General features: G+C 53.8%; 1 protein-coding gene across 1 annotated transcript; it reads left to right on the forward strand.

Moving 5' to 3' along the window:
* The first annotated feature begins 3,140 nt into the window (after positions 1–3,140).
* LOC129338471 (serine/threonine-protein kinase PLK1-like) lies at positions 3,141–9,077 on the forward strand. Its single transcript, XM_054992744.1, has 10 exons — positions 3,141–3,491; positions 3,605–3,773; positions 4,961–5,105; positions 5,494–5,587; positions 6,013–6,232; positions 6,627–6,785; positions 6,882–6,959; positions 7,408–7,562; positions 7,856–8,038; positions 8,410–9,077. Exons 1-10 carry the CDS (start codon positions 3,141–3,143, stop codon positions 8,614–8,616), a joined length of 1,761 nt encoding a protein of 586 aa, XP_054848719.1. The 3' UTR covers positions 8,617–9,077.
* Positions 9,078–13,411: the final 4,334 nt, after the last annotated feature.

Consider the following 13,411-nt stretch of genomic DNA (forward strand, 5'->3'; position numbering starts at 1 on the left):
CTTTTTTAAAAAACGGAGTAATATTTGTGTCTGGGGACATCCCCCCCCCCCGGTAGAAGGACCACTGCGGTAATATGGGGAAGCCCCTCCCCCAATCGCTGCCAGCCGCCTGCCCAGCCCCCGGATAAACCCTGAATCACTGGGGGAGAGCCCACAGGCAGGGAGGGAGGGCAAGCAAGCCCCCCCCCAGAAGACCGGCAGGCCAAGGGAGAGGGGGAGGTACGGGAACAGCGGCTGGGCAGCAGAGGAAGCCAGTGGGGGGGCATGACCTCAGATGGCTCAGAGGCTGCACCAGCAGTGCCCACCCAGCCCCGAGAGGCAGAACAGCCCCAAAAGGCAGGCCACATGACCCCAGCAACACCCCGGCCCAGGAGCGGCCACTGGGCCCAGCTGGTGTGGAGGGGCAGCCCAGCTCCCAGGCCGCGTGTTTGGAGCACACGAGGAAAAAGAGTTTATGGTATCACCGTATTCATAAACTGCCCTTTCAGCATGAGGGACTGCTGACCTCTCTCCTGGGGTTGGACTGCTAACATCTCTCCTAGGCCTCCTCTCCCACCTGGGCCTTTCAGTCTCAACGCAGCGCTGCTCAGCTAATGGCTGCTTTGAGCTGCCGTTCTGTTCTCCTGCAGCCACTTTCAAGACAGAATGTGAGCATGCACAGAGACACTGAGATGTGGGCCTGGAAGATGGGCATGCGCCTTCTTCTGCAGTGTGTAACAGAACAGCGCTGACACCTTGCACTGTGCATGAAGAAAGGACAGGACACTCACCTATGAGCAGCCACTGGCTGGGGGGAAGGGTGACGCTGCCCTGTGGGTACCTGACATCTGTGCTGGGGATGATTTTGCACTTGCTGGACTTCAGGAGTGTGACCTCCTCAGTGGTCGGGCCGTTGACTTGTGCCAGAGTCACTCCCTGAGGCTGTGGGAAGCAGAGACAGCTCAGGGGGCCCCTCCATGACCAGCTACATCTTCCCCCCAAAGGCAAAAGGAGAGGGGGAGGGTCTCACCACAAGAGCCACTCCTGTATGTACCAGGGACGTCAAGGCATAGAGCCACGTTGCATCTTTGCCCACATACACAGTTGGCCTGGAAAAGGGCGCCTGTTAGTTCCACAACACAGCCCATCAGAAACTTCTTAGCACAAATAGAGAGCTTCCGGGAAAGCCACTGAGCCCACTTGGCTGGGGAGGGCGGACTATAAATCTAAGTAAATAAATAAAATAATCCTGACTGAAGTGCAGTAAAAGCCTCTGCAACTCACCACCACAGGATTCCCAGCAAGATCCCCCAAACAGGCATCAGTGCCCGTGTTTTTGTTGTCCGTTCTAGCCAGGAACCATTCCCCTCAGCGTTGCCTGCCTGGGCATATCTGTCAATTAGGACAGCTGCGGGAACAGATGGCCATGCACCCCCCTCCTCTAGATTCCCAGTGTTGCCCCCCCCCAATTCAGTTCCCCTTCAAGTAGCCTCATTGGGGGAGGCCTAGAGACCGGAGACCCGGGAGCCTGGGAAGGCCCTGCCTGACTCCCCCGCCCAGTCCCCTTGAGGCCACGGGTGGCACCCAGACCGGCCCCCACCCCACGCCGATACCCACAGTAGCTGTGCCTGGGCAGCAAACTCCTTTGTAGACTGAGGAGGGGGATGTCCCGGGAGTGCAGGCGCTCTGTGCCACTGCTGAGACGGGGCACATACTGCAAGCTCTCCTCCACCAAATCTGCCTGAGGAGACGGGGCTGCCAAAATCTTTATTATTCATTCATTCATTCATTCAACTTCTATGCTGCCTCTCCAGCATGTCTGGTGCCCGAGGCAGTTTACAGCATACACATGAAATATAGAACCTGGTCAGCCTCTCCCCTCGCACTGGTTCTGGGTGCCAGTATGGACTGACTGTACTGTGCGTTGAAGTGTGTGCGCTGCTCTCCGAGCTCGCCATAGGTGATCTCTGACCTTCAGTGGAGGATTCTCAAGCAGATCGTTTTGGGGGCCCTCAACATCCACACTGAGGAGGCCTTGCAAGGCCCAGCTGAGGATTTCATGTCCTCCCTGGGGCTGCACCTGATGTGTGAGTGGTGGCCCAGCAGGCTTCATCTGCTGGTTTTCTTCCTAGCTAGAGAAAAACTGCTCCGTTATCTGGCTTGGCTGTATTCTGCCCTAGGGGTGGGGGTGGGGGTGGGCAGGAGAGCGATGTCTGTCCAGGGGTGGGGGCGCACAGGCCTTTGCCACACATGAGCCAGCACTGAGAGCTCCCAGCGGGGGGGGGGGGAGGGTGTTGTCCCCACTGTGTGAGCTGCCTGGTTGGTTTTTATGTTCCTCTCCAGATGAAAATTAAAACGTGCTCAAGGAGCTTGCCTGTGGTGCCTTTCTGTGGACTGCTGGGGAGCGGGAGAGGGCAGCGGGGAGGGGCGGGCCAGCACTGCCGGCCTTGGGGTGGCGTGGTGGGGGGGTAGGCTTCGCCCGGCATTATGCAAAGAGAGGGACCCCGGCGCCTACTCTCAACTTTGGGCAGAAAGCGGCTCATCAGCGCGCCGCCCCAAGCACGGCTGCTGCACTTAACGCTGTTTGGCAGGGCCCCGAGCCCCCGCCAGGGCCCTGATCCACCCGGGGGCGGGCAGGCAGGCTGGCCACGGGCGCGCCCTCCTGGCTCTGCCCCGGGCAGCAGAGGGCGGCCTCCGGCGGGGGACGGGCTGGAGGCAGCGCTTCGGCGGAGGGGCGTCCGGGGTTTTCCTGGCCTGAGCCCGACGGACGCGGCTGGCTGCCGGCCGAGGAGGAGGGTCGCCTCCCCGGGGCTGGAGGGAGCAGCTGCAGCGGCTCCCGTCATGCGGGCCGGGCCGGGGGTTGGGGCGGCGCCGCGGGAGCGCAGGGCTGTCCGGCGCGCAAGCTGGGCGCGGAGCGGGCGAGGCGGCGCGCCCCCGGGCCTCCGCGCGCGAGACGGCCGGCCGGCCAAGCTGTGGGGCCCGCGCAAGGGCGGCGGGGGCGCGCTCCCGGCATGCCGGGCGGCGGCGGGGCGGGGCGCAGTTTAAATCCCGCCGGCCAATCGGAGCGCGCAGCGGCGCCCGCAACGTCCCGGCCGCAGGTTTGAAATCGCGGCGCCGAGCACTCCGCGGCCAGCCTCGCCTGCGCCCCGGAGCCCGGCCCGATGAGCGCGGCGGCGGCGGCGGCGAGCCGGCCGAAGGAGGCCCGCCCGGCGGGCAAGGAGCCGCCCGAGGTGCTGCTGGACCCGCGGAGCCGGCGGCGCTACCGGCTGGGGCGCTTCCTGGGCCGGGGCGGCTTCGCCAAGTGCTACGAGCTGACCGACGTGGAGAGCCGCGCGGTGTTCGCCGGCAAGGTGGTCTCCAAGGCGCTGCTGCTGAAGGCGCCGCAGCGGGAGAAGATGGCCATGGAGGTGGCCATCCACCGCGGCCTCCAGCACCGCCACGTGGTCGGCTTCCACGGCTGCTTCGAGGACGACAGCTTTGTCTTCGTGGTGCTCGAGCTCTGCCGCCGGAGGGTGAGCCGGGCGGGCCGGCGCGGAGGGGGGCGGCGGGGCCGGCGGGGGGCGCGGGCCGAGGGGGGCAAGGCCGGGCCCCGGCTGAGGCTCCTCCGCGCTCCTCTCCCGCGCAGTCCCTGCTGGAGCTGCACAAGCGGCGCAAGGTGCTGACCGAGCCCGAGGCGCGCTACTACCTGCGGCAGATCGTCCAGGGCTGCCAGTACCTGCACGGCCACCGGGTCATCCACCGGGACCTCAAGCTGGGCAACCTCTTCCTCAGCGACGACATGGAGGTCAAGATCGGTAAGGGCCTCGGCCGGCCGGCCGCGTCGGGCTCGGGGGAAGCTGCTCTCCAGGGCGGGGAGGGATGCGAGGGCCGGCGGGGGACGCCAGCCAGCCAGCCTGCCCGATGTGCTGCTGGGGAGCGACGCTTCAGCCGCCCTTATAGGTGGTCGGCCCGCCCGACGGCCCCCCTCCCGGTTCCGAGCTGCAGAGTTTGGGACGGGACAGCCCGGTGGGTGGGTGGGGGAAGGGTGCCCGAGAGCCCCGGCCAGCGGGCTTCGTGCCTGCGCTGCCCCCCCCCCCCCATGGCTCTCCCGGCTTCTCTCTGGTTAAGGGAAAAGCGCCACCCGGCCTGAAGAGCCGCACGATCTCAGCGCTTGGGGTCAGGCTCTAAGTACTGGCTTGGGGAAGATGCGCTGGCCTGTCAGTTTAGCGCATCTGCTGGCCTTTTCAGTTCCCAGTTGGGAGCCCCCCCCCCCGTTTCTCACGCTGAGAATGCCAGTTAAGTAATTAAGCCCCACGGGCGGATGTGGGCAGGCCAAGAAGACGAGGCTGCCTGGTGCCTTGTGGAGCCTCCAGCCGTTATTCTTTTCTAGCCGAGAAGCCAGTTAGCCAGCCAGCAACAGAAAGTGTTGTTTGGTTTGCTTGCCTCTGGCCTGATTCGGAGTTCTTCCTGCTCTCCGCAGGCACTCTCTGTAATATGTTCTCAGTGCATTCGGTATATTTTATTTAGCCTGCGTCAAGAGTTACTTGTTGTACGTGATGACACCCTCAGAACGAGCCCAGAGGCTGAAAAGCTGCAAAGGAAAAGGAACCGAGCCGCCTTTATCTCCTCGGGATCTTGGTGTGGCTGTGGCTCAGCACCCAGGGAGGGGAGTTGGGGGTCTCTGGCTCCTACACGGGGGCCAGAAAGGCCTCCCTGAATGAGAGGCAGCCATTCTCAGGGACGTGCTTCTACTCCACTGGCGCATGGTCAGTGACCAGGCAGATGGAGGAAAAAAGCACAGCTCGGAGTGGCCAAGCCTGGACCAGCTGGGGCCAGCCAGATGTTGTTGCCATTTTTACCCCCTGGGAATGAGGAGTGAGCTTGTGCCCATTTGTTTCCCCCATGCTCAAATGCTTCATTTGGGGTGGGGTACACCCGTCCCAAAGATGGGGTCCACCTTGGCCAAAGCCTTGACCAGGGCTGCCTCCTTACATCTTTCCAGGGGACTTTGGCTTGGCAACCAGGGTTGAGTATGAGGGGGAGCGGAAGAAGACCCTGTGCGGGACACCCAACTACATCGCCCCCGAGGTGCTCGGCAAGAAGGGCCACAGCTTTGAAGTGGACGTGTGGTCCATTGGCTGCATCATGTATGTTGTGGGGGGCCTCGGGGAGGGAGGCTGTGGCTGCTCGAAGAGACCTTTCCCTTCCCCGACGTATTTGAGTATCGATTCATTCAAATGCTTGATTTTGCTTCCAAAGATGTGTTGCTGTTGCTGGTCCTGAATGCATCAAGACCTGCTAGAGTGAGATTAGTTAAGGCAACAGTTTCCTTTGCCTCGTTCTGTAGGCAAGCTTTTCTTTTCCCCTGCCTGCAGGGGGGTCGTAGTCTTTTTGAGCAAATGACACCATGAGCAGGCAGGAGAACTGCCACTCTTTCCCGGCTAGGAAGCCGTTTCCTGAGCAGCAGGCCCTCTTCGGTGATGGGGGGGGGGTGTTCTGTTGCCTGAGTTTCCACGGATGGGTCTTTCCACACAGGTACACCCTCCTGGTCGGGAAGCCTCCCTTTGAAACCTCCTGCCTGAAGGAAACGTACATGAGGATTAAGAACAACGACTACACCATCCCGTCGGTACGGCACTGGCGGGACGGTGGGGAGGCGGCACTCTCTGATAAGGGGGGCTGTGAGGCGTTGCAGTTGTTGGCTTCAATGTTTAACCTGCATGGTCTTGGAAGTGAAGAAAGGCACGAGGAGCACGAGGATGCAGGGTTAGAACTGCTTTGTGACCCTTTGATGGTAGCGTTAAGAAGGCCCCTCCTGTGTTGGGAACACCTTCTTTTGCCCCTGGCACACAGCCAGAGAACCAGTCGTGCCCCGACGCCACCACTTTGCAGAAGCGCTATCGAGACTGCACAGGCCCTTCCCGAAGGTACAGGGGGGACAAATGTGGCTTGCAGTCACCCCCTCCAGTCCCCTCCCAGAGGCTGTTGTCGTCTGCCTGGCTTCCTGGCTTTTGCTTGGACCTTTTAAGTGCTCGTTCGCTCCCTCCCTCCCAGCACATCAACCCTGTAGCTGCTAACCTGATCCAAAGGATGCTGCGTTCGGATCCGGCCACCCGCCCCACCATCGAGGAGTTGCTGAACAACGACTTCTTCTCCACGGGTTACATCCCTTCGCGGCTTCCCACCAGCTGCCTCACGGTCCCACCCAGGTTCTCTCTGGCCCCGAATGGGCTTGAGCCCAGTGGGAGAAAACCCCTGACTGTGGTGAACAAAGGTGAGCCGGTTGAGCCGAACAAGTCAAGCCATAGCCCCCAAAAGTCCTGCCCCAGAACCTCCTTAGCTGGTCTAGGCAAAGGGTGTGTGTGTGTGTTGCAGAGCCTGGATCGAGTCATTTCAATGCCTTTTCTCCTGGGAACCAGAGGGCTGGGCTTCCCTCCCACTTATAAAGCCAGCCTGTGGGACATTGCAACTTTGGATGAAAGGCGCATGGGGCAGGCCAGCCCCCAGTGGGAGAGATGGGGGCTCCTTTGGCATTCTCCTTCCCCCTTTTGTCCCCCAGAAAATATGTGGACACAAACCCACGTGCATTGGTGGAGGGAGGTTAGAAGGTCTTCCTTCTCCCTGGAGGCCCTACAGCTGCTCATCTAGGCTGCTTTCTCCCCTCTCAGGCTTAGAGAGCCCCATGCTGGAAAAGGTGCCTGAGAAGGAGGAGGCGGTGGCTCTGCGGGAGCCGGGCGAGGCTGTGGACACCCTCCTGGCAGACCTGTTCCAACAGCTGACCCTTGTTAACTCCTCCAGGCCTGCAGAGCGAGTCCCTGTGAGGCAAGGTAAGGGGTCTGGGGGCGCGGGGCTTGCTTTTCAACCAAACCGGCCGGCTGCATTTCACTTTCTAAAGGCTGGTTCCTTCTTGTTCTCTCTTTCAGAGGAAGCTGAAGACCCGGCCTGCATCCCCATCTTCTGGGTTAGCAAATGGGTGGATTATTCCGACAAGTATGGCCTTGGTGGGTGTCAAGCTGGCAGGGCCCCCCACATTACCAGCCTCATTGCCTCAAGCCAGCCTGACCCTGGCAGGGTGGGCCCGGACAACTTCCTTGGCTTGCATGTGGCTGGCTTCAATTCTTGCTTCTGGAAAGCAAAAAATCGCTTGGGCAGGTCTGTGTTTAAGGCAGCAATCAGAAGCGGCTGGTCTAGGGCTCTTGGAACACGGTGCTGTTGCATAAACACAGCAGGGAGGGGAGCTTACGCGCAAGGGGCCACAGAGCAGAGCCAAATGTCTCCCTCCCCGTGTTCCTCTCGCACCAGTGGGATCCAGGGCGCGCGCTCCTCTCTGGAGGGCCGCCTTGCTGGAGTTGGAAGTCTTCTTCTGGCAGAAGTGGCTAGCCTGGTCTGGGCTTGCTGGGCCAGCAGAATGAGGCAGTGGCCTGTGCTCCTTGTTTTTTCCCCCTGCAGGCTACCAGCTGTGCGACAACAGTGTGGGTATGCGCTACAATGACTCGACTTGCCTCATTATGTACAATGATGGGGACAGTCTCCAGTATATAGAGCAAAACGGCTCTGAGACTTACTTCAATATGGAGTCTTACCCAGATACCTTCAACAAGAAGGTCAGTTTGTTGGGGAATGCCCTGTGGCGTGGGAGCAAGTGGGTGGCAGAGAGGAAGGGTGGGGGAGGAGGCATGAGCCGGCCCAGTGTGCTGAAATGGGCTGGTGATTTTCCAGAGGTGATCTAAGGCTGGTTTGGGATCAGTAGAGGAATCAGGAAGATGATGGAGCCCTGGCTGGGTCCAGTGGCTAGATCCACCCTGGAAGAAATTCAGCCCTGGGCGGTCTCCCCTGAAGAAGAAGCTATTTTGCTTGCTATGGGGCTGGTTAATGTGGCACCTTGTTGCCTCCCCAGATCACGCTGCTAAAATACTTCCAAAACTACATGAGTGAGCACCTGCTGAAAGCTGGCGCCAACATCACCCCGCGGGAGGGAGACGAGCTGGCCCGGCTTCCTTACCTGCGGACCTGGTTCCGCACGCGCAGCGCCATCATCTTGCACCTGAGCAACGGCACCGTACAGCTCAACTTCTTTGAGGTGAGCGGCAGAGCCTCGCCCCGTTTCCTTTTCCCGGTAGGCAGGGTGGGGGACTCACAGGCGAGCCTTGTTCAGAACCCAGGAAACAAGCCCTGGGAGTTGAGCCGGAGACCTTCCTCCCGCTGGAAATTTCCCATCATGGCTGTGGAGCATCGGAGGAGGGTGGCCTTAAAAACAGGCAGGGTTTCATTGTGTGTCAGGGTTCCAGGCAAGGGCTTCTTATATGATTCAGTCATGTTATTTTTTCATTTTGTGACTCTTAACAAAGATGTATTTGAGATGTGAATTTGATTGGCGCAAGCCAGAGGAGAGCCGCTCTTGATCTGGCAGCATCCTGAGCAAGCGAACCCTTTGCCCCTTTCTGCCCACAGGACCACACCAAGGTCATCCTGTGCCCCCTGATGGCCGCTGTCAGCTACATCAATGAGAAGCGGGAGTTCCGGACCTACAAACTGAGCCTCATTGAGGACTTTGGCTGCAGCAAGGAGCTGGCCAGCCGCCTGCGCTTTGCCCGCACCATGGTGGAAAAGCTGCTCAGCAACAAGACGGTGGCAGCCAGTGTGAAGCCCTGTGCCTAGAGCCCAGCTGGGACAGAGGACAGTCTCCCACTTCCAGAAGGGCTCCAGGCTGTGATGTTGCACTGGAGCCAGGGCACCCCTTCTGCCTGGCGGCTAAGCCCAGGGCTGGTTTCCACCCCAGGCAGACCCTGCCTTCAGGTTCCTGGCAAAGCACATGCAATAGAAGTCGTCTTGGAAGGATCTCTTCTCCACCCCCGCCCTCCCGCCCAAATTCTGATGGAGAAGATGCCCTTTTTCCCTACAGTCACCTGGCTGACCCTTGCAGGTGACGGGATTGGAGAGGTGGGCTGTGGCTGCATCATGTGAGTTATTTATCTGTGGGTCCCTGCACACTGCTTTCTCTGTCCTCTGGGCTCTCCTTCCTGTATCTGTGCTGATTTCCAGTTTGTTCTTGGAGCCTCTGTGGCTAATCCTAATCACCCTTTTAATATTAGATCTAATAAAGGTAATTTTGTATGTTGCTCAATGTTTGTTGAGGCGGCTTCTTTGGGAGTCTTCTTAGTGTAAGCATGTGAGCGGTCGACCCCGGCCTCTGTCGTGTTTAATACAGCCTGTGATATAAAATCACAGAGCCCTCGAATTAATGCAGCTTGATCTGCATCAGAGCCATGACAGCTGGATAGACAAAGCAATTGCCGGGTCCTGCCCAGGAGAATGAAGCTTGAACAGAATACAGATGCAAATGCAAAGCGATCGGGTATGGTTGTTCCTACCCCCTCACGCTGTGGATATACGGTTGTTGACAAGAAAGGTTTCTGATGGGTCACCCCCATGCATTCCAATCACCCCTCATTTCCACAATTTATAATCCCTCTGATGGATTATAATTCAGTCAGCATTGATTAAGTTGCAAATTTCTTCCTGGCACCAACTCCAGGAATATTAAGGATCAATTGCTTCCTTTTCCAACAACAGGAAAATCCAATGTTTGTTTTTTGTTGCACCACGGTAGCAACAATCAAAGGTGCTAAAACCTTTTGTCATTCTCAGGAACTGACTGTTCTGGCCTTTTGTCTCAACGTCCAAGTGGGCTCCCCAGCCTTAGGACATGATTTGCCCTATAAAAACCAGAACTTTGCCCCACTTAATTTGTACACACTTTTTGGGACCCAAGTGTCGTACCTTCAGAGTATTCTCCTCTGAGCCTTCCTCTCTGGCCCAAGGAAACAGGATGTTGAAGCTCTCTTCCTCCAGGGACTGTTCTGCTCTCTTAGATAAGTAAATATACTTCCCCTCCGTCACTATTCCAACCTCTGGCTAATTTTTTAGGACTGTGTGTTTGTGCCAACAATTTATTACTTCTCGTGTGTATGCATTTTCCCCTTTAAATAAAGTTACTCTTTGCTTTAAGGAACACCTGTCTCAAACGTTTCCTTGGGGAGAGGACCCCATAAACATTGATGGGGGTTCCGCTCATTACCCCTCTTGCATAAGCCCACTCCTTGCTGCTAGTTCCGTTACTTGCAAGGAGTCCCATCCAGGTAACAAGCAGGCAGGAAGCCCAGCATAGAAACAACATGCACGCAAAGGCATCTTAACAGGCTCCTGTTTCCTTTATTTACAAGCTTGATTGACTATAGATCTTAAACTGAATCACATAGTTACAGCAATTGAAATTTAAGACATCATAAAATTGTTAAAACATCCAATCCCAAGCAGAATGAAACATTCAAAATAAAATATCCCAATAAAGTATACATAGCATAAAATAGGTAGTAAAAGGTGGATAAAATCTAATATTCTAATCCTAAAATCACTAAACTTGTGCATTAAGTATAACTGAAAGCCCAAATCCAGTAAATATACCCACATTTATAGTTAACACGATCCGCTTTGATGCTTTAAAGAGGTCACCGTTGTCAGGAATTTCATCACAGAGGTGAGTTATTCCTGGATCAGAATCTGCCAATAGTAGGGATATCACCCGGGGTTCTACAGGCAACTGATGTCTGAGCAGAACTGGGGTTATCCAAAGAGATCTGGGAGCTACCCACTGCTGACAAGATAATAAGAGATGGCTCAGTGTCTCTATTGCACCAGATGCACAGTTACATAGGTGATCCTAGTATGGTATATTCGCAAATTGCCCTATTAGTTCTGCAGTTGGAAGGGCGTTTAGCCTAGCCAGTGTAAAAGCACGTCTATGGCTATGTAGTGTAAGGGATCTCATATATGAAGGGAGACTTGTGGGCAAAGGAATCCCTAGTGCAAGGGAGGAGCATACCTGTCTTGCACGGGTTAGAGTGTTGGCCCGGTCAATGTTAGTCACCTTTAGTCTAGTCCGCTTTAACACTTCTTGGTAATTTATCTTATTAAGCCTTGCAGCAGAGAAGCCCAACAGCTCAAGTTTAACATCTATACATCTTTCCAACATGCTTCTATAGTTATCCTCTTTTAATAAGTATACAAGTTTTCCTTGGGTATTAGGGACTGAATAAAGGACCTTCAGTCTTAGTTTAAAAGCCGCTATCCAGGCCCTGGATTCCAGGGAGTGTTGTGCAAACTCCACTCTAAGCGCAGTTCCTGCAATGCAATTTGGGGCTCCTGCCATTCATCGTAAAAATTGAGCGCATGGTATAGCTGGCTGTCTTGCCTGTGTCTGAACTAAGCTTCCACTACTCCAAAGAAAAGATTTATCTTTTCTTTTGGATAGTGTTCAGCAAGACCTGTCAAGCAAAATTGTTCTTTGAACCGTTTGCTTATCAGTACATTTATTTGTAAACGGTTCTTTATTACTTTGCCGCTTCTAATCAAAGTACTCAGACACCTGTTAAAATTTATCTCTTTTATTGAAAACACACTTGTTTATGAAGCAAGTAGTTAAAATATTAATAGAAGTCCTTCAAAAATAGAACACAGAAAGGCAATCAGAATTAAATTTGCTAACATTTCCTAACTAACTCTTTTTAAAAATAAAGTTCTTATGAAATGCATTAAGATTTTCGTAGCCTACATTGCAAAGATAAGAATCTCACCTATTCTTCACGAAATCTCTTCCAGTCAGAACTCTAACTCATTATCTACATTAGCATGTTTTATAGGTTATCATATGCAAATATCTAAGATCTTTTCATGTAATAGTATAAGCAAACTATGATTGGTTTAATGCTTTGTTGAATATTCATAATTTCTATTGTATAACCTGTCTAATTAGCCAAAAATGACGTTATAGGTAACTTGCAAAACAAAGCCATAAATCCATGAGAAATGACTGGAAGAGTTAAGATACTAGATCACTATTGGTCCAGTCTCTGATAAAGAAACATTAATCTAGATGGAGTCCACTATTTTTAATTAGCTGTCAAAAGATTAAAGTGCACCTATTTTAGTAACCTAACACTAAAAAAATGCACAGAAAGTTCATGAAAAGTTTAAAAGTTCACCTAGAATACAAGCCGTTCGTATGTATTAGCTTAGTATTGATTAGTATAATGTGCTTTAATCTATATTATTACAACAATGGTCCAAGGATTCAGAAACCTGATTTATCCAAATGGCAGCCCCAAACAGAATCTGGGGAATTATTTTGGCATTAAAGGCTATAATGGCCATCGGTATGTACTGACCACCATTTGAGTAGAAAAATCTTAAGCTAGCCTTTGAATTTGCTCTGGCAATTTCAATTTCAATTGCTGAATGAATATGAGTTCTCCAAGAAAGATTGTAAGTAAATTTTACTCCCAGATATTTAAATTGGGATACCTGCTCTCAACAGGCTACATTTTCCGTCTGGAACACAGTTTGTTTGAAAATACCATTATTTTGGATTTATCATAATTTATTGTTACCCCTCTTGCTTACAATAGTCAATAATAGCTTTTAGATGATATCCTTGGTTACAATAGTCAATAAAAGCTTTTAGATGATATCTTTGGTTACAATAGTCAATAAACACATTAAACCGATATCCTCCAACAGCTCCTCTTTTGGAGGATCTCGATTATTAAGATGAATGTTCTTGAATGTTGTTCTTGTTCCAGACAATACCAGTCCTAACATCAGATGTACCATTTAAACAGAGGCAAAGACATTTCTAAATATATTTGGCAAGGGAAAAAACAAAGAGTCAAATACAAAATATTACAAGATGCAAAGGAAAGGGGTGGCTTAGAACTACCAGATTTAAAGCTGTACTTTGCAGCCTCATGTCTGATGTGGATGAAGGAATAGATTACTCTGGAAAATGATAGAGTCTTGACACTAGAAGGCTATAACTTGCGATTTGGTTGGCATGCCTACTTACGGTATTTCATTTTCTTTATTTAAACTACACACTATAAACAACATAAAAGTTATAAACAATAAACATAGAAGATAAGAAAAACAACATTCTAAAAGGAAGACACACTAACAATACATAAACAAAACGGGCAGCCCAATCCTAACCCCCCCCCCCCAGGCAGCGTTGTCACTCGTGTGCCAGTGTAAAAGGGGCACAGCTGTACGGCTCCCTATGGACTTTTGCAGGATAGTCCTGCCAGAGCCCAAATGTGGCGAGATGCAGCGGCCCCTGGGAGGGGGGAGTGCAACGGCCCCTGGGAGGGGGAGGGCCTGCCCACCATTCCCCTGACAACCCCGCTCACACCTTCCAATGGCCACACCCCTGCCAACGTTCAGGTGAGGGGCAAGCAGCAGCGCAGCCAATGGGGAGGGCCAGGCTGGTGGCTGCAGCTTGGTGCACCTGCAAATACCCACTGCCGCTGCCACCACCAAAAGAAAAAGGTTCCCCCTCCCTGAAAAGTAGGGCCAGATAGTAGGGAGCTGATCTCTGTTGCCTGGAGATCAGTTGTAATTC

This window comes from Eublepharis macularius, chromosome 12, assembly GCF_028583425.1.
Source record: "Eublepharis macularius isolate TG4126 chromosome 12, MPM_Emac_v1.0, whole genome shotgun sequence".
Classification (NCBI taxonomy): domain Eukaryota; kingdom Metazoa; phylum Chordata; class Lepidosauria; order Squamata; family Eublepharidae; genus Eublepharis; species Eublepharis macularius.